Here is a 20,044-nt window from a genome sequence, read left to right on the forward strand (position 1 = left end):
GCCCCGGATAGCGCGGTGGGGATGGTGCCCGGCGGCTCTCAGGTAACCGTGCGAGGCTCAGGTAAGCGCCGGGGGGTTGGAACTGTGAGGTCCGTCCAACTCAATGGAAACCCTCAGGAAAGACTTTTGGAGGCCAAAGTTGCATGCCCCGGTTTGCTGTCGTATCCTGTAGTCCTTACGGTGACACGCAAAGCCGAGCGTCGGCCTTGTGTGACGTGTCAGATCTGGGATTAAACTCCGCTCAGCCGTGAGCCTGTGCGTCTTCTAGTTGGCCTAGTCCCATGCCCTTGGTCAGAGAGATGTCCCAGCCAGCAAAGATATGCAGGTGGACCTGCTGGCCAGAATTTGGAAGAATGCACGCCCTTAAAATCCCTAGCAGGGCATCACCTCTGTTGGTGCAAAAGAGCATATTCCTCCTACAGACTGTGTCTGTTTTCTGTGGTTTGCAGATCCTGGCTGTCACCCACGTGCGTTTCGCTGGCCAGAAGACATAGATGTCCCTTGTGACTGAGTCCTTGCGTGAGTGTTTTGAGGATGAAACGCTACGTAAACTCTTAAAGCACACCACCTGAGGACATTGCTACCGACATGGACATCATTATTTATTTACGGATGCTTTAATCAGGTGGAGCTTTTTTGTAAACATGAATTGCTGGACTCTTTCCTTGAGGTGTCGTTTCTTGTTTCATGCTCTTGAAACATTAATCTTAACTTGTTATGACTCCTTTGTGTTGGTCAGCTCTCAGGGACATTTCCCTAGGCTCGAAAATGTGGGAGCTTTCAAGAACGTGTCAATCGTGCCAACTCAAGCCACTTGTGGGCTGCCAGACCGAAGTACTTTTTGTTATAGCTCAGTAGCTATTGAAAGTATTATATCCTGCGCCCAGAGGTTTTGTGTTCAGGAATGTCCATACAGGTCATCACCTTCGTCCTACAAACTGCTTCTTTCAGAAGGCCTTGGTACTTGTATCACAGAGGACAAAAGGGACTTGCATCCAGGATCCTTCAGCAATGCTTCCAGTTTTATTTTTCATAATCACAAGGATTGCTTCTCTACTCCTCATTCTCCAAGGCTTGCAGCTTCATTTACGTTAACTGTATGGTTGAAACCTGAGCAAGAAGGTGTAATGTAAGTAGTATTGAAGGTGTTTACTTTCCTGGTGCTCTTAAAAAAATTGATCGTTGTAGTCACAGTCATTATTAGCAAGCTATTTAAAAATTAAAAAAGGTGCAGTGAGGAACTGTGACGTTTTTAAAGCTGTATTTAGGTTGGGGTCTTTGCAGATGTCAAGACAAGTAGCTTCAGTTTCAGTGTCTTCGAGCCAGATGATAGTCCAATTGCTTTCAGTGGGAATATAATGTGTGTGTCTGTTCTCAAATGCAGAAATTTGTATTTTTAATTCACATTCCTTCTAAAAGCTGCTAGAAAAATATGTTGTCAGGGGGTTGTGCTATTTCTGCTTTCATAATGGAGAAAAATTTATCAAAAATATTAGGAATCCTCCAACACGAATTTACATCTTAAAAACAAACAAGAAAAGCCCCAAAATTTACTCTTTTAGAGCCATAGAAGACAGGTCATAGTTTTTCTGGAAGATCTGGGGCAGAGATCGTGTTGCTACTTTAACAAATGATTCCACTATTCAAACTACTACTGAAGTTTTATTAAATGATGCTCACAAAATAGAGGTGGTTAAGCATGTTCCCTCTTCTGTTTGCTTACATGCCGCATTTTTAGGAAATATTGCTGTTATAAGTGTCCTTTCAGCTTGACTGGGCCTTACTATTACAAAAAACTTGCATTTTGAAAAATGCATCCCAGATCTTTCAAAAAAGGTTCCCTTCATCTATCGCAAAATTCAGTGTCCTGCTCTCTCCTTCGGTGTTTAGATCCGCTTTAAAATAGAGTACACAAAACGTATAGCACGTTCCCTCAGAGTACGTGTCACAAATGTTTTGGTACTCATGTTCATAACTTAGGATGAAGCTAGTGATCTGCTTTGTCGAGGCATTCTTGATATTTATTTTGCATGTTGCTGGGAAATAGTAACTTATCTAGGCATACGAAAATCATCAGAAACAATAGAAATATCCAAAATTGTAATGTAAAATTATTGTGTGTTTTAATTCCCTCTGAAAATAATCAACCTAACTATAGAATTTGTGGTTACGGAGGGGAAATAAATGAGCACACAGAGCAAAAGTGACTTTACTTTGAGTTCAAGTTAAATCAGCTCAGTTGGTGATGTGTAAAGGCGTCTCTGGAGCTTTGGCCTACAGTTTTTTATGGACAGCATTTTCTATATAATGCTCAATCTTGCATGCTAGAGAGTCCATTCCTGGTGGAGTCCTATGCCATGAGTTCATGTCCACACACGTGGGCACCTCAGAATCTTGTTCAGCAGAGCACATGCTTAACTTGAAGCAGAAACATCCTGTTAATTTCCGAGCAAGCTATTGCAGTGATGTGTTGAGTGAGGTCTGTGAAACTCCCCATTTTCTATATAATGCTCAATCTTGCATGCTAGAGAGTCCATTCCTGGTGGAGTCCTATGCCATGAGTTCATGTCCACACACGTGGGCACCTCAGAATCTTGTTCAGCAGAGCACATGCTTAACTTGAAGCAGAAACATCCTGTTAATTTCCGAGCAAGCTATTGCAGTGATGTGTTGAGTGAGGTCTGTGAAACTCCCTTTTTTTTTCAAGCAAGCTGTTGCAGTGACGTGTTGAGTGAGGTCTGTGAAACTCCCTTTTTTTGTCAGTGGGATAAACTTTTGATGCATGGAGCCTAAAACAGTGAAATGTTATGTCCTTAGTTTCAAATGATTAAGTGCTGCGAGGAAACCAGATTCTACTGATGCCTGATAATCCATGGACGAGTGTAAAAGATTACCCTTCAATTGCTACTGTGTTAATAACTACACAATGTATGTATTCCTGTTCAGTGGGTTTTATAGATCACTTTAAAATTTAAATGTTTTTATTTAGTGTTTGTAATAGACCACTTCATTCTTCTGCCTTGTGACACTGTTGCTACTCAATATGTAGAAATGACAATGAGAGTGGCCAGTCCTGGAAAGAAGCTAAAGTTGGACAAGAGTTTTTCCAGTGGTCAGGATGATACGCCACTGTCCAGACTGTTTTTTAAAGACTGTTCACAGAAGGAGGCATGCTAATTTTTCTGTCTTCATAAATGGAATACAGAGCTCCAGTTGTGGTGAAACAGTAGTTGTACATGAAGAGCCACTGAAGCTTGACTCAGAAGGCGTCTGACAAAAAGGAAATAGTTTAACAGCAAACTAAGATGTTTCCCCTTTTTATTGTATTGATTTAGTGAGTCCTTCAGGTTGGCAGATGGAGTTTGACTTACCAGATGTCCTACATTTTGCAGTCCCTGACGGGGAATTGTCCCTGTTACATGTCATTTGTGAGACCTTTTAAACCCCATTATCACAGCAGAGGAACTTCACAGAACTGGGACACCTTCTAACAAAGTCTCTGTGCTGCCACCAGAACACTAGGAAGATCAGCCAGAATGAGCCACTTGTTTTACTAGTAGAATGACTGAAAGTACTTTATTTACTGGCAAAGTCCTGTTACATCAAGTACAGCAGACCCATGTGTTTTGGACATGACGTATTAATGTGTTTCATGCTGAATATTATATGGTCTGGCTGTGAGAGTGTGCTTAGGAAAGAAGCTAGGAGTGTTGCCGCATAGTATCTCATTACATCCTGTGACATTTCTGTTAGGTATGTACCTGTGTAAGAGAATAGCAGGATTTTTCTGTTAAAAGTTTCTGTGCTAGCTGAAATGAGAGATAGCGATAAGAGGATCCAAAGTATGAGGGCCCTTTAAAGATTGCGGCAGAATATATGTGGATAAGCAGAGACCAAGAATTTTCTTCATCAGTTTCACATACCAAGTTTTCTTAAGTGAATCTGGGAAAGAATATGCTTTGATACAAAGACAGAGGAAAGTCAGGTCATGTTACAGATTTATTTGAAGCCCCAGTGTTCTTCTAAGATGTATAGGAGAGATATTTGTAGGCATGCTTTTAAGTCACTGCATATTGGAAATATTGAAGAGAATAGTGAGAAAGCACTGACATTTGTTCTTCCGTCTTTAAATTTACTTTCCTTTTAGGCAGTAAGTGCAGTAAGTGAGCAGACTTCTTGCCCCTGAATTTCATTCTTTCCTCATGCTTCCTCTCTTGCTTCATGTAGTCATCAGTTAGTATAATTGCTTTGAGTAAGCCGGTGTGTAGCCTCTGTGTGATCCTTAGCACAACATAGGAAACTCTGTATGATGATAACCCTTCACAATGGAATAGGATAAGAATATGGGTAGAATCTAACCTCATATGAGTAAACATTACAGGCAGTTAATATCAATGTAGTATGAACTGGGCTAACTGGAAGTTAGAGGATCAGAAAACATTGGTGGTGGGCAAGAAATGAGCTGAGGCCTTTTACACGAAGAAGGATCATCAGGAATGGCCTGGTTGCGAAGTGGGTAGCAGATATGTTTTTCAACTTTATTTATCTAAGGGACTAAAATCATATCCTATTACCTTATGTCCAATCACATGTTTTACATTAGGAATTAGGCTGAAAGGGAGATTTGCTTTAAGATACCACGCATCTGATTTGAACCAGTGCAGATGTTCCCATCTGCAAGTGCTCCAGTTAGTGTGTGGGGATCACTGGTGCAAACATGTTAGATTCTCTAGAATATTTTTCTCTTTGAAAGCTGACTGAGCAGATTTGCCTTCTTTGCTTTTCCTTCCTCTGACCCCACCATCGAGGTGTATGTAGACAGGAATTGCCTCTGTGGCAGGTTACCAGAAGTAGAAAACTTCAAAAAGAACGGTGGTTTCTCTCTGTAATCATCTTCCTTTTTTTTCTTCCCTCTTCTCTTTTCTCCGTCTTGATTTTTCTCTTTTACTAGTAAGTCACAATTCACATTTGTTCTTTCCAGTTTTCAAAACGATGTACATCAAGGTCACTTCCCTTCTTAAAGCCATGACACCCTTGGGGATAAAAAAAATGTGGGGGTGTTTGTTTTAGATAACTAAAATAAACAAAAAACTGGATTATCCAATTATTGTTTATCCAGGAACTGGGTAAATCCAGTTCCTAAATATTTTGCTACTTAGCCAAGCCTTTCTTCACATTTATTATCTAACAAAACTAGCATGTTTACAAGCAAACGAAATATTGAAAAGACCAGTAGACAATTTATTAAGAAATGTGGTTTCAGTAAGGTTGGGAAAACAGAAGTCTGCATTTTGCTAGGTGTTTCATTGACAGCATTCCATCAGACTAAGATAGTAACTGTTAAGATGAATTAATTTTTCTCTAGGACTTAAAGATGAATTAGTTAATAATGGTGCTATCAAACAACTGGATTTTTGATACTTTTCTCTTATAAATGCATAGTAGGTGAAGACACTTACTGGTAGATGGAGGGGAGGGGTTGTTTATGGGTTTTTTCCCACCTGAAAGGTGTCATAGTAAATCCAAATCTCATACAAATTTTATATGCTTCTCTCTTGTGACTTAGTGCACTAATTTAGTGTGGTGTAACTGTTAAAATATTTGACTTTTCATGGGTCAGTAAATTGAGGAGTGTATTTCTCGAGCAGCTGAAATGGGAAGAGTAGAAGTATATAAATTTTTTTGCACTGATGATTGCCTTAATAAAAGACATAGCTCTTATACAAGCATATATAGGCTGTGCTTTCTTGGGACCCTTGACACCATGGTGATTGGATTGACAAAAACATTTCAGCAGCTAGAAATGCAAAATGGGCTGCTGCGGATGATATTCCGTGAATGTTATATGTTATTGTTGCGTTTGATATTGATATGAAATTTTGTGGGGAAAAAATGCCCTAATAAGTGGCTGGATATCCTTCTTGCCTTGCTCTACTTTCTTAGGTTAAAGAAGGCTGAAGGGAGAGTGTTGGGTAAGCTGGTGTTATTGCTACCTTACCTGGACAGATTTGGTGAAAAGATGGAAGACTTACTTCCAAAGCATGTCATTCTACTGCTTTTTGTAGTTACATTGTGTTTGCCTGGTTAGACTATGGAAAATTTAAGTTCCTTCACAGGATGTACTGTTTTGCAGCTTTGTACAAAAGGTGCAACAGAGACCTGCACAGTGCTGGCCAGCCACTGTGGTTTCTGTCACGGAACCCTGAAGAGAGGAGTCAAAGTGGACCCCTCTTCCACGCCCAAGTGGACTGGGCTTGCATATGCAAAGTTAATACAACCAAAACTCAACTAAACAAAACCCACCAAAAAACCCAAAACAATCCAAAAAAATCACACATCAAGACAGAAAATATCTTTGCTAAAGTTCTTTTATGCTTAGTACATCCTGTGACTTTCACTGCCACTGAGCATCTTCTCAAGAGCTGTATTTTTAATGCTTATTTTAATACATTCTGGTTAGCATCACTTTACAGGATAGCACCTTGGCAAGAATGTGTATATGTGTGTGCCTCTGACCTTATGTTGTTTTTCTTGGTTATTTCCAAAGGTGTGTGATAGAAAAGGCTATTGATGGGCAGACTGTGTTCAAACTCACAATCTCTGAGAAAGAGACCATGTTTTATTATCGCACAGTAAATGGTTTGCAGCCACCAATAAAAGTACTGACACTGGGGAGAATTCTTGTGAAGAAATGGATTCATCTTGGTGTGCAGGTGAGTAAAATAAAAACCATTTAATATTTGTTGAAATACAACATTTGTGTGAGAATGGTATAACTGTATAAATATAAAAAGATAAACTGGGGGATGTAAATGATAACTTTTGGGTCTTGTGGGTAAGGATCTTAATTTGGGAGCTCATTTTGAGGAAATTGCTGATTTAGTACTGGAAAGAAATGCTGTGCCCATTATACTGAATGGCAAGACTGAAAATTCTCACCTTTAAGAACATGAGTATGTGAGGTGGAGAAAAACTACTTATTTCTCACATTACCAATTAGTCTTGGGTCTCAGATTATTTCCTAAAAAAGTGAATGTTATCCTCATATATGCATTCTAATATACTTACCTTACAGAGGTAAGTATTTTGTTTTAAAAACTTCTTACAGTGCACATAAGTAAATGTGTGATTTTGTGCAGGATCAGTCAAGCTAGTAAGTTATTACTAGCTATTAACTCCTATTTTTAAAAATATGATTCAGAATTGGTAGGGCACAATCCTTGTGTTCTAAAAGTCTTCTGTTGACATAACTATTTAATAAGTGTACAAATATCCACTGAGGATAAAGCAAAATTGAGTTTGTTAAAATTTAAACTGTATGTACAAAAATCAGTAAACAAACACAGAAGAAATTAAAATTCAGTTATTTGCATGTCTTGTAATTCCCAACAGACACCCTAGTAAATTCTATTTGTAAGCCAAGTTCAACTAATAATTATAAAACACAATTATCAGGTACTGAAATGTTTATCTTCTCCTTCCTTCATTGCCTTTATCCGTTCTATTAAATTTTATTTGGTCTACAGCACAATCAAGAATAGTTTTGCTGCTTTCTTGAAACTTGCTAAAAGGTATTGACTGTGATTTGGATTTTTTAGTGCTGATCTTGTCAGTTGTAAGAAGTATCTAAGCTGACGTCTTGATTTTTTTGCAGTTTTCTTTTTTCCAGGATAACAGCATGGTAGTGTGAATAAGATTTTGGCTGTTGGATTAAAAGAGTGACCTTAAGGTAGAACTAATGAACTTTACACCTCAAACACTCCAAGGGTGCTATGTTACTGCTGTTGCTGTCAGCTGCATTTTGTACGAGCCTCAGAAACTGCTAAAGCCTGGGATAGCCAAGTGAAGAGTGAAAGGGCTGGTTAAATACACACACATATCTTGAATTCTGTTACGAACAAACATGAAGCACCCTGTAGAATTTGGTCTTTTGTTTCTTTGAGGAGTTGTTCAATTCATAGCAGGAGTAAAGAAGTATAGTTTCTAGACCCTTAAAGGAACTGCAGGCTTAATACCTTTCTAAGCTTCTGAGCTCAGGATAGAACCTTATGTTCTGTGCTTTGTGGTGCTGTAGGATTCACCTTCCCATTAAAGCTGTGGCTTTAATAGGATAGTGGCTGCAGCATTAGTCATTTACATTAGGTCTAGCTCTGAAACTTTAGGCAAAGGTCTGTTGCTTTTTTTAATTTTCTTTTTGCAGCTGTCTAAACCCATTTTTTCTATAAGTGGAGAAATAAATGGAAAATGAGAATATGAGAGAGACCATGCAAAAATATTCAAAAGTAACATGCATATGGAAGTGTCTGTGTCTTCAGACACTTTGCAGTATTTGATGGTGATATGTATGACACTGATTCAGGCAAAGGTCTCCAAAGCCAAGCAGTCAGTAGGAGCTGAGGGCCTGCAAACAGGGGAGTTCCTGTGGTCAGTGGCAAAAAACCCAAAACACTTGTGCATAGATGTTAGGAAACAGACTCCATGGCAGAGGAGTGTGAAGTATTGGTTGCAGATGTGAAACTGACTTTAGAGAGAAAAAAATATGATAGGATGGCCAGGTAGGTTTGAAATTCAGGTGTAAGAGCATATGCCTATTCAGGAATGATAAAAATGAAAGCTAAATGGTGGAATAGCACCAAGCAGTAATTAAATGATAAGAGGGAAGGAAAGAAAAAAGAACAGCACAGATTGAAAATAATTTCTTTGGAATAAAATAATTCTAGGGGAAGAGAAGGCTAGTAAATTAATTCTGCTGAGGTAATCTAGGAATTTAAATCCTTGGGTTTGGATTTAGATGTATAATTTGTTAGAGGGGACTACTACTAAGAACTGTGTCCTTGCCGAGACTTATTTTCCAGTTTATAGCTGGGAAATTTAAGTCCTACTAACAAGAGCAGGGCCCAAACATCATGTTCTGCATGAAAGGTTTCTTGATCAAGTAGTTGCTGAAGCAGAAAGTCTGGATATACCAGCTTTATTAAGTGATGAGGACATTATCAGAGATGCGGGTCTCAAAAATAATGTTGAGCATTCATAACTCAAGTCAGATGAAATACAAGAGTAAACAGGTATTTGGTTCTCTAGGTACACTTTTGAGTTTTAAAGAGACCAAACAAATAGAACTATTTTAATAAAACAAGGTAAACGGTGAAGTCCAGAGACTGAATAGAAAAAATGGGGTGGCATTATTAAAAATTAATATAATAGAATTAAGAGAAATTTCAGCCCATAAAGGAAAAAAATGGAGATTTAGAGCCCAGGCTTATCTGAGTGAGTCAGCACCTCTGCAGCTAGAGATGGCAGTGTGTGAGCACTGAGGAATGGGGAAGCAAATTTACAGAGAACGCTATGTACGAATAGATATAAAACTAAAAGGATGTCAATCTAAATTAGACTGTCTAATGGTAAAAAGTTCTTAGGATTTTTTTCTTGTGTAAGAAGGCATGACCTGTGTACAGTGAAAGTGTGCTTGAGATTAAAGATGATTTGAGTAAGGTACCCAAAATATATAAATACTTTGCTTCTGTTTTCAATAAGAGTTACAGAGCAAAACTAACCTGGCTACAGAAATTGATCTATGGAAACAAAAGTGATCATAAAGAGATTGAAACATGACTTTGCAAGCTTCTCCTGTACACACTGATGGTCTTTATCAAAGGATTTTATGAACCAGTTCTTTCAGAAATTTTGGACAAAGAGATATTCTATGCAAAACTACAAAGTCAGAGGTGGAGATCTAATGCTTACATTTACGAAGAGTATCATGCATTGATGCTGGCCAGCAGAGAAGCACCTGGGCCCCTCTCAACCCTGCCAATGGAATAGGGGAAACAATAGCAATAGCAAAAGTGAGGAAAAGCTCATGAAGGAAAGGAGTCTGTGGTGGGAACAAATGATGTAAAGGCAATCATTCACCACCTTCTACAAGCAGACCACTGCCCAGCCAGTTTCATAGCAGCAGGTCACCTGGAAAGTAAAACCCTTGTCTCCTCAAGTTGCTTATTCTACACCAGCTTTTATTATTGAGCATGAGGTTATATGGTATGGAATTCCCTTTATCCAAGCTGTGTCCCTTCTCCGTTTCTTGGTCCAGCCCTGGCTTACTGCTGAAGTGGGATGAGGAGTCAGAGTGGGAAAAGAGAAAGGCTTGAGACTGGTCAAGCTCTCTTCAGCAGTAACTAAAATATTAGTGTGTTATCAGTGCTGTTTTTAGCCACAAATTCGGAACACAGGACCATATATGGTGCTGTGAAAAAATTTAACTCCATCACAGCCAAAGCCTGTATGAAGAGGAAGGAAAAAGGATCTTGGCAATGCAGACCTATTTGTCCTGACATAGTGGCATATGAGGATTTAGAAAAGATCTTTGAAGAAATAGATAAAGATGTGGAGCTAAATGAAAAAGGGGATAAAATGCAGCATGGATTTACTACAGATAGCTCATCACTGTCTAACCTCTTAGCTTTTTTTTGATGAGGAAGCTGATTTTCAGGCAAAGTAAATGTGTCAGATTTCCTCTATCTGGAGTTCAGTTTAGCATTGATGTGACAACCTATGAGAAGTTGTAGGGTCAAAGGGAATGCTCATGGGGAGGGTTGGCAATAGATATACTGTTCAAAGGAACTGGTTTATAATCCTGAGGAGGAGGGAGGCAAAAAACCCAGTTGAATTGCTTGAGAATTAGTATTTGGACCAGCCTTGTGTTACAGTTTTGTTAATGATTTTGTCAGAAATATTAGAAGTGTACTAATAATACTAGCTGATAGCAGACATAATCAGAAAGAGGAACAGTAAGAATAGCATTGCCAAAAAGATTAGGCGAACTGGCATGAAATAAAATTTGGTATTACAAAATGCAGAGTAGTGAACTTGAAATTCCTCACAAAGTCTTTTGCCTAGTAGGTAATTGTAAGAAAATTGCTGAAGTAGGAAAAGATGATAATTCAATCAGTTGTTATGGGGATGGACTCTGGTATTTTTCTAATTTTTTCCTTTTTCCTGCAATGTTACTGTAACAACCATTACCAGCAGGATGTTAGACATGAGTCATTACTAGTCTTGGAGTGGGCTGTTGAAAAAGTAACTTGAGATGAGATGGCAGTCTAAGAGTAACTTCATACTTTATAATAGTTTATGCAGCCTTCTTAACATGCCATATATTGCTGTCAGAGCTATTGGCTATTTATTTATTTGCTCGTTATACCAAATAAACATTTAAGAAAAGTCAAATGAAGTGATCTGCTAACAAATTGAAGTGGATTTGTAACAAAAGTGAATTTTGACCATTTTGTCTGTTCTTCAATTCTGACTTACTTTTCTCTAATGATGTCTGCCTTTGTTTTCTACTACTTATGATTTGTAAAGAAAGTTATTTTTTCATTTTGCAATTTTGAGCAGGTTAGTTTGTTGGGGTTTTTTGGTAAGGCTAGAAATTGTGAATCCTGTTTCCCAGAAATTAACTGCCTCTATTCAAGGTGATTTCAGCTGGTGAGGATCAAGTTCTTCAGGCTTCTGAAAGTTTTAGGGTCCTTCTGTGTCTATATTAGGGTCCTTCTGATCTTTATTTCATGATATTTATCACTATATATTTTTAGGTATATATTAGCAAAAACTCTGAAGGCACACATTGGAGTAAGAACCTGATATGCACTGAGTGAAACCTCATAAAAACTGGTGTCTTAAGAAATTAAGTTCTTAAAGAAATAAAAAAATTGAAAGCATAGTTATTATCTCTGCATAGTGATACCAATATCAGATTTATGCCACCTAGTAACAGCAGCACCATTTGTATTTTCTTTTTCAGTTTCACTGTTGAGTCTTTCACTTTTCCTTTGATACTTCAGATTTATTTAATCAATTAAGAAGAGTGGAATTTAAACATGAATTTGCAGATACAGCCGAGGCTGCTGAAACAGGAGATTCTTTGAGAACATGTCAGATTGATGTTTTTGTTTCCTATTTAGTGTCTGCAATTATAAAAATAGTCTTTTTACTAGCCTTTATTTTGCCTGATCATATCTATGTAACTCTGCCATGTTTTGGCAGACTATAGTACATTAAAAGCTTTAGAAAGTAAGTTTAAAATCTAAATGCAGAGAGGTAACCATGACTGAATTACTCTCCTGGGAGGAAAATGCTCTTAGAGTGCCTATTGAAATCAGCATTATCATTTCAATACATGTCAAATGTGAGTCATTTCCTAGTTTAGGCAAAATTTCTTTATAAATCTTTAAATCTTCCAGTTCTTTCAAGAAAAGGTTAAAGTACTTATGATTTAATGAGACCGCTTTACATCATAACTGTTTGACTATCAAGAGAAAACTTGTCCTTTCCAATTTGTGAAATCCTTTTATTTTCTGCCCAAGTTTTTGAATGCTTTAAAATTTATATTAAAAGCAAAGAACCTGAGACTTAAAAGCAGGGAGGCAAACATTTATTCTATGCACTCTGTGTGTATGTATTACTAAATACAAGATGTTTGAAACTGTATAATCCCTAAGTTTAGTAAGGACATGAGAAAGCAAGAAAGCATTTTAATTTAACTTTGATCTCATGTTTGAAGTCATCACTTACCTACTAGGAGTAGTTTGTCAGTCCTGAAAAGGGAGTGGAGAGTTTGTATCAATTCTACATATTGGAGTTTTTTGTCTATTAATTGCAATTATGTGTTGAAAATATATAGGAGGATGCAGCTTATCCATATGGTTGGTGCTATGCTCTCACCAGACAGCAGAAATAAAACACATGTTACAGTCTAATGTATTTGAGTGTCTGTTTAGATAACTGTTCATGGACACAATGAGCAGCTCTTGGCAACAGGTTCATCAACTATTTTCCTATGGTTGCAGTCTATTCAGATGCCACTGCTGAAATTGGGGTTTTATTAGTAGAACTTTTTTTTTAGTGCTGCATCCAGAAGTCCTGCTGTGGTTCTTGCCTCTTCTCCTCCTGTTCCATGTGTACTAGGAAGTTGACTGTTCATATTGATTTGAAAGCTCTGTTGTTGTAAATTCAGCTCCATAGGAGACTGGGATATTTCCTAGACACCTCTATTTACTCTTCACTTATACTGCCTCTTAAACTATTGTAGAACTTTTTTTTTAGTGCTGCATCCAGAAGTCCTGCTGTGGTTCTTGCCTCTTCTCCTCCTGTTCCATGTGTACTAGGAAGTTGACTGTTCATATTGATTTGAAAGCTCTGTTGTTGTAAATTCAGCTCCATAGGAGACTGGGATATTTCCTAGACACCTCTATTTACTCTTCACTTATACTGCCTCTTAAACTATTTCTTTTCTTGCCTGAATATGAGTTTGAATATATTTGCAGATTTAAATTTGCAATTTAACATCTGCCTGGGAACACAAGACAGGGAACTTCATCTGGGCCAACATTTTAATTTCAGAGAATGCCATCTTGACTGCACTTCCAGAAATTGCGAATGTTTTTTTTTCAAATGCAATTGTGAATCCCACTGAAGTCTGCCTAGACTCTATGTTATATATGGTAGGAATGGAATTAAGCCTTAGTATGGCCAGTGCTGAGAAGAGATAGTGTTGAATGGTTTGTGGAAGCTATGCCTGATTTGTCTGGAGAGTTTCAGACAAGATTTGAAATCCAATGATTTTCTATTTGTTTAACAAGGAGCTTGGTTCCTTATACAAAACTATTTCACAGCCAATTAAATTGTATTTTAAATTATGGCAGCCCTATACTAAGAATGATCTGCCTTCATTTTTTTCTCCTAATCTCAAATCTTTAAATGTCCTGCAGTTTTTAGGGTTGTAGTTTGAGTATCTGGTGCTCTTTTGCTATTTTTATTTAAATTATATTTTTTAGATAAAATTGAGTAAAGTAGGGCTAAATAATGGTCTGTGCTACGCTAGAAATGGTGAGGGGAAGTGTTTAATTAGAAACTAACTTGCAGTCTTCCTAAGCATACCATAACTTTTTTTTTTTAGCGTAATTAGTAGATGTGAATCAAACTTCTAGTGACGATTGTAGTATGTAATACGTCTGTTTCTGTCATGTATAGCTACAATTCATAAAATATCATTTGAAAACATTTTTTTTTAAAAAAATATTTAATATTGTGGTGGCATATTAATCTAAAAGGTTTGTTGTACCACATGGAAGTAGCTTGTCTACTACTTAGAGGAGAATGTTTTGAAAATTAAAGAAAAAAAAGATACCCTTCAAGTGTTTAAATTCAGTATTAAGAGTAATAGTAAAAGTTGCAAAACTGGAGTTAGAAAAAATGAAGTAAATGTGTGCTGTTTAACAGCATCTTGGGAATTAAACTGGTCATTGGAGTTAATGATTTTCACACTGCAAGAAATATGGACTCCTAGTGGGAGAAACATAAGCAAAAAAATTTAAAACTAGATAGCCCTTTCTTCTGAACGAATCTCTTTAAATACATGTTTATGTCTTTAAGTGTGTTCCCAGCTACATACTGTTTCATATGACTTTAGGTACACTTCTACAGCTGTATGACTGCTCTTTCACTTTGACATTTGTGTGCCCTTGAGTTGCATAGGCAGAAACACTGAGAGTTTGGAAGTGTCTCTGTGTACTTGATACAGATCTTGGTATAAAACATTAATATGACACAGGGTACATCTGCATTTCAGGATACATCAGTACACACCCTTTGCAATGTGGAGAGGAGATCCTCCAGCAGGTAGTTCTTGGCTTGCACAGTGTGTGAGCAGAAAACTGGTAACTGGTTTTAACATCTTTGCTGATAAAGATGGATCACAGATATTGAACCATTATCCTTCCCTCTTTATGCTGTGCCAGTTGCTAAGTAAATGCTTTCACAAGATACTTGAAACTATTTTTGCTGAGTCTAAAACTTCATGAGTACAGCCAAACAGAGGAGCCTCTGCTTTTCTTGTTGCTTTGTTTTTCTTCCAAGTAATTACTGCATTTGATTTAAGTTTTTGTAGCTTAAAGACAGACTTAAGTCAGAAGTCTGGTCAAGAAATGGAAGATGAAACTTTCAGATTGTCCTTTGTGCAACCTCCATTATTTATGTGTGAACTGTTTCTCACCAACATCTTGCATTAACACCTGTGCATGCAGCCGATGGGAGGTGGTGTAAATGGCACGTGTAGATCTCATACAATGCAAAATCCATGTCTGCTTGTGGCAGTCCATGGGAGGAATCTTCTGGTAAGACTGCATGTGTGTCATTTTCTTATGGAAGCAAAAAATCTTTCCTGGCACCGAACAGCGTATCAGCTTGGCTGGAAAGTAGAGAGTTCCGGAATTGAAGAGCAGGAGAAACTCCTACTGTCCATGTACCTCATTCCAATACCTCATATTAATAGTGCTGTAATTTTTGCGTCATTTAAGGACTAGTCAGTTTGATTGTCTAGATAGTTTGTCTTTGAGTATGAAAGAAGAGGAGATGCATAGGAACAGTGTTCTTTTAGCTATATACCTGACCTGTTTTTTGACTATCAGTGGTTTTGGAGCTGCTTAAGCTAAACTGAATTGAATAGCCACTGACTGACCTGTTTTTAGTTCAATAGTCTAGTTCTTTTTCATATAATTTATATTTTGGTTTTACCTAGTATCTTGTGGCAATGAGTTCCTTGTATGCAGTTATGGCTATATGATAGTATTCTTTATTTTAAATCTGCTGTCTGCTAATTTCTTTTTGCCAATTTCTTTTATCAGCTCTATTTATCATTCTCATGCTAGTAGATATTTTAGTTATAGAACTTGATCACGTACTGTAATTATTTATAAACTAGATCTCTCATTACATTGAAGCCATCATGCAGTTTGGTCATCCTCATTGATCATTTCTGAAACTTTTGGGGTTACTTGGGAATGCAAGGTTCAGAACTCCACTTATTATTCCAGAGACTTTGCACCGTAAGTTTCAAAACAATAAAGATTTGTGGGTTTATTCTTCATTCCTTTCCCAAAAAGGAATGTGGTTCCTCTTTACTCATTAGTGAATGACTCTCTGCAGTAACTCCAAGACCAATTTTTCTGAGCAGTGAGGGTTCAGCATTTAGTATTATGTTTATGTGGCTAAGAATATTTTTCTCTTGTCTACTACCTTGTGGTTAACACATTTAGTCTTCTACTGTATTGCCTGTTCCTTAGCAATTTTGAGATCCTTTGTAACTTTGAAGTAAGTTTTGACTTTTACTGTCTGGATATATTAACTCTACTCTTTTTCGTCTCACTAACCACTGTTTTCAAGCCTATACACAATGTTAAATAGCAGAGATTGCTGGAGTTACTTACTGAAAAACTTCTGTCAGTGTGAAATGTGGCCATTTAGTCTCTACCAAGCCTGAAACCTTTCTGGAAAACCAGCATATTAAATTAGTCAGTTCTTCCTTATTCACGTGCATCTTTACTTCAAAGAACTTAAAATCAGATCTTAATTTTCTTCCACAAAAGCCACATTGGCTTTTCTAGTACACAGTATTAAAAAATGTGCTTTTCCAACCAATTCACCCTGTACAACTAGTTTTGATTTGATGGATTATCAGAAGAATTGGTCAAAGACCTGGTCATGCATCATGTCTATAATTTTTAATTTCTGCATTGCTCTTTGCTCTCTGCAGAGTTAATTGAAAATAGATGGGATTTTTGTTGATTTTATTTTTTGATGGTTTTGCTGCTTTTCCATCTCCCATTGAATCTGAAGGTGCTGTTTTTATGTAAAAGAATGAGCTGGAATACCAGCTTCTGTAGTATGTTTTAATACAGTTAGTTCATTTACTTTTGCAAAATTCTATCTTTCTTTATGTTATAGCAACACCTTTTCAGTGGTATGATCTATGCAATTCCTGACATTCAGGGTCAAACATCTTGGGCTTTAGATTTTAAAGATAGGCCTATTTTGTCACAATCTACAGTCTGGTTGCTTGTTTAGTGGAACGTTTCTGGTTTAGATAGTTTTTTTTCTCCCCCAAACCTTTGGTTGTTTTCCTAATTTGATATACAAATAAACTGGCTCTAAGGGAAAAGCTGACCCTTCTTTGATTCTATCTGTTCCAGAGAAGTGTCTCAATTCTGAATTGACCTAAATCTCTTTTCCATGCACTTTTTGTTTGTGTACAGAATCATGCAACCTTGCTTGTCTGACCCTGTGTGATACTGGCAGCATTTCAAAGAATGGCCCTGTCTTTTATCTTCTGCCTCCTGAATTAAAGCCAAAATATTTTTTCTTGAACCTCTCTTCTTTCTGGTGGTATTTAGGTATACCCTTGCATTTGGCTGTGATCATAGATAGCCCGTATATCTTGTGAGGTTCATCATCGTTGCACCTGTAGACAAATCATCATGTGATATTCAGTGGCAGCCTAGAATAAACTATCAATATTGCTCCTATCTAACATTTCAGAACTGCAAATTTCTGTTTTTTTCCACTGAAATTCTTACCCTTGAAAATTTATCTTCAGTACTCAAAGATATATGCCTTTCTCTTTCATGGTCTTGATGACCATGGCCAATGGGTCTTTTGTGATTCTTGGAGTCAAGACTGGTCAAAAAAAAGGTCTGTTGTTTGTCTGAGCTTCTCTAGGTGGCTTTCTTGGGTCTTGAGAGCAGATATTCTGTTTCTTCAAGTTACTCCTTACTTGAACCCCTTGTCTGTAAGGCAGGCAATTATGTATGTGACAGATAGGATGGCCACTCTTCTGCTGGACTTCTGAGTGCATTTTATTATATTTGAAGGGCCTTTATGCTTTTTCTTAAATTGTATTTGTTGACATCCTCATCTATGCTGTTGTTCAGTAATCTCCCTGGCCTTTCTGTGCCTTAAGGCCTGTACATTAAAGCGCATAGGACACCAGTCTGATTTTTATGGGCAGCCTCCCCTGGTCCTCTCCTGGCCCATCTCTAGCAAAATGCGGTTGAGGAAGCTGCTGCATAAACTATTTCATTTAGCTGTTTCCAAAAGTAACCTACCAACAATAAGCTACCAAAACACTGGCCTCTGCAGTCAGGTTTAGTCTGTGTTCAATTAAGAGCACAATTTGGACCTAAGGCAAAGCTTGGCTGGTAAGATACTTAGTAACTTTGGAGAAGCAGTTAGTATCAGAAAATAAAAATTGAAGCTTACTGTGAAATGTCATCAAAAAGAGTAGTGGAGAGTTACAGTACAAAGGAATAGTTGAACGACCATTTCTAAAGGACTTTGTGATGGAGGGAAGAAAGCAGGGCACAGAGGAGGAGGGAAGGGCCTGAAGGAGGGTTGTGGGGAGGAATATGAAAGGAATCAAAGACAGAATTTTGTGGCTCCTTGACCATGAAAAGAAACTAAGCCTTGAAAGCAAAGATGAGACTTTATTTGCAAAAATCCCTTAACTGGATACATGGAACCTTTGTGGCAAGGCATTCAGAAGACAAGAATAATTGCTTTCTTCTTATGTAAATCACCCCCCAATAAAGACAGAGGGATGGATTTTCAACCTTTCAGTCTCAGCAGAGCTGTTGAACCAATGTATTCTTGCATTAAATTTGGGAATGACTTACAAGTCCAGTACTGAGCAGTGCAAAATTCTGCATATATAATCAGTTCAAAAGACTAGAATTTAATATGCGGCTGATAGTGTAATACAGGGTTAATAATCGTGTATTAGTAACAGCTCCCTTCATTTGTGTGGATATCTGCTTATTCTTTGACTAGAGAAGCACAGAGAGTTTATTCAGAAGGGGCATTTCATTTGACATCCACATCTCATCCCTAATTTACATGATTACAAGTAGTTTGTGAAAATTCAGAATCAGTGGTTGTGCTGTATTTTAAATGGAGTGGGCAGAGAGAAAATGTGCATTGTTATGAGATTATCTAAAACGTACTTTCAGACCTTTTGTTTCAATTAAATTTTGGCAAGTCTATGTAACTGTTTTAGCTGCTAAAAGGCAGCTTGTTGAATCCTTAATACTTGTCTCCTTTCATGTTACTATAGTGATCATCAGATCTTGGATCTGATTTGTTCTGTGACTTGGGGAAAATAGAGTCATTATGCAGCAACAAAGAAATTGTTCTCCATGTATTTTCAAATCTAATGACTAGGATCCTCTTATGTTTTATTTTTTTGTTTGGAACTCATTTGTAGCACGAATGACTTGTTAAACCTTTGCTTATAAAAAGAGCAGAGATTGATCAATGGTTGAAATAGTACTTGGAGCAAAACTTATTTGTTAATTACTTTAATTTCTAACAGAATCTCTATGTGCAGTTTTGAGCTTCTCTGCCTCTCCCCTCCCCAGATATGTTTATTCTGTCCTGAGGCATCAATAATAGATTGATACAGCTCTACTGAGACTGGCAGTTGAAAATATTTTTCATTGGTACAGTGCTGGCTGGGGTAGAAAGTGGCATAGCTGTAGTTAACCATTTTAATACTACTTTGTACTGCTGGAATACTTTTGAAGTACTGGTCAACAAAAGATCAAATGAAAATGGCCAATCCAAAATTGGGATGCATACTCTGAGACAAAAGGATCACTAATCTCCGATTCAGCTATTTATTTGAAAATTATGTTTACTTTTTAAAATACTAATTCCTTAAAAATACACACCCTTTAAAAAGCTGTCTCTTTTCACATTGATCTTTCTTTGTCCTCAGCCTGGTTTATCAGATAATTGAGCAGGAGTTAGATCACTCAGTTTTTAGTACAGTACTAAACTTACCCCATCCAAAAAATTAATGACATACATGTTTTTTATTTCAGATCCCTCTGCTTGCTGTTACTTGCATTTTTGCATCTTGAAGGCTTTGCTCATGAAATAACTATTAGTTTTTCTTAAGCCTGTAAACTGCCTTGTGGATTGGTCTGCATTCCAGTTCCTTTCCGATTTCACTGTTTGGGGTCAAATTTTTATTAATACGTAGCTTGTCTTGAATCGAGTTAATTGCTTCAGGAGCACTACAGGGTTCCCTGTTCTTTCCACCTCACTCCCCCTCCTCCCCATTTTTTTTTTTTACATTCATGTTGTTCTTCAGGGAATTCAAGCTGAACTAGTGGATCTATGCACAAAAAGAAAGACTTGGATTGAAGGAAAACCA

The 20,044-nt window shown here is 37.4% G+C and overlaps 1 protein-coding gene across 1 annotated transcript in view; it reads left to right on the plus strand.

Annotated features, from left to right (window-relative positions):
• Positions 1-644: 644 nt before the first annotated feature.
• The window catches only part of LOC103800013 (usherin-like), a gene marked incomplete at its 3' end in the record, with an annotated part of 43,117 nt that continues 23,717 nt past the window's right edge, over positions 645-20,044 (plus strand). The window contains exons 1-2 of the mRNA XM_009072371.1: positions 645-1,129; positions 6,548-6,713. Of these exons, the coding sequence (XP_009070619.1) occupies positions 645-1,129; positions 6,548-6,713 (651 nt within the window). The remainder of the gene's footprint in view (positions 1,130-6,547; positions 6,714-20,044) is intronic.

The sequence above is a fragment of the Acanthisitta chloris genome, unplaced genomic scaffold (genome assembly GCF_000695815.1).
Source record: "Acanthisitta chloris isolate BGI_N310 unplaced genomic scaffold, ASM69581v1 scaffold32003, whole genome shotgun sequence".
NCBI lineage: Eukaryota > Metazoa > Chordata > Aves > Passeriformes > Acanthisittidae > Acanthisitta > Acanthisitta chloris.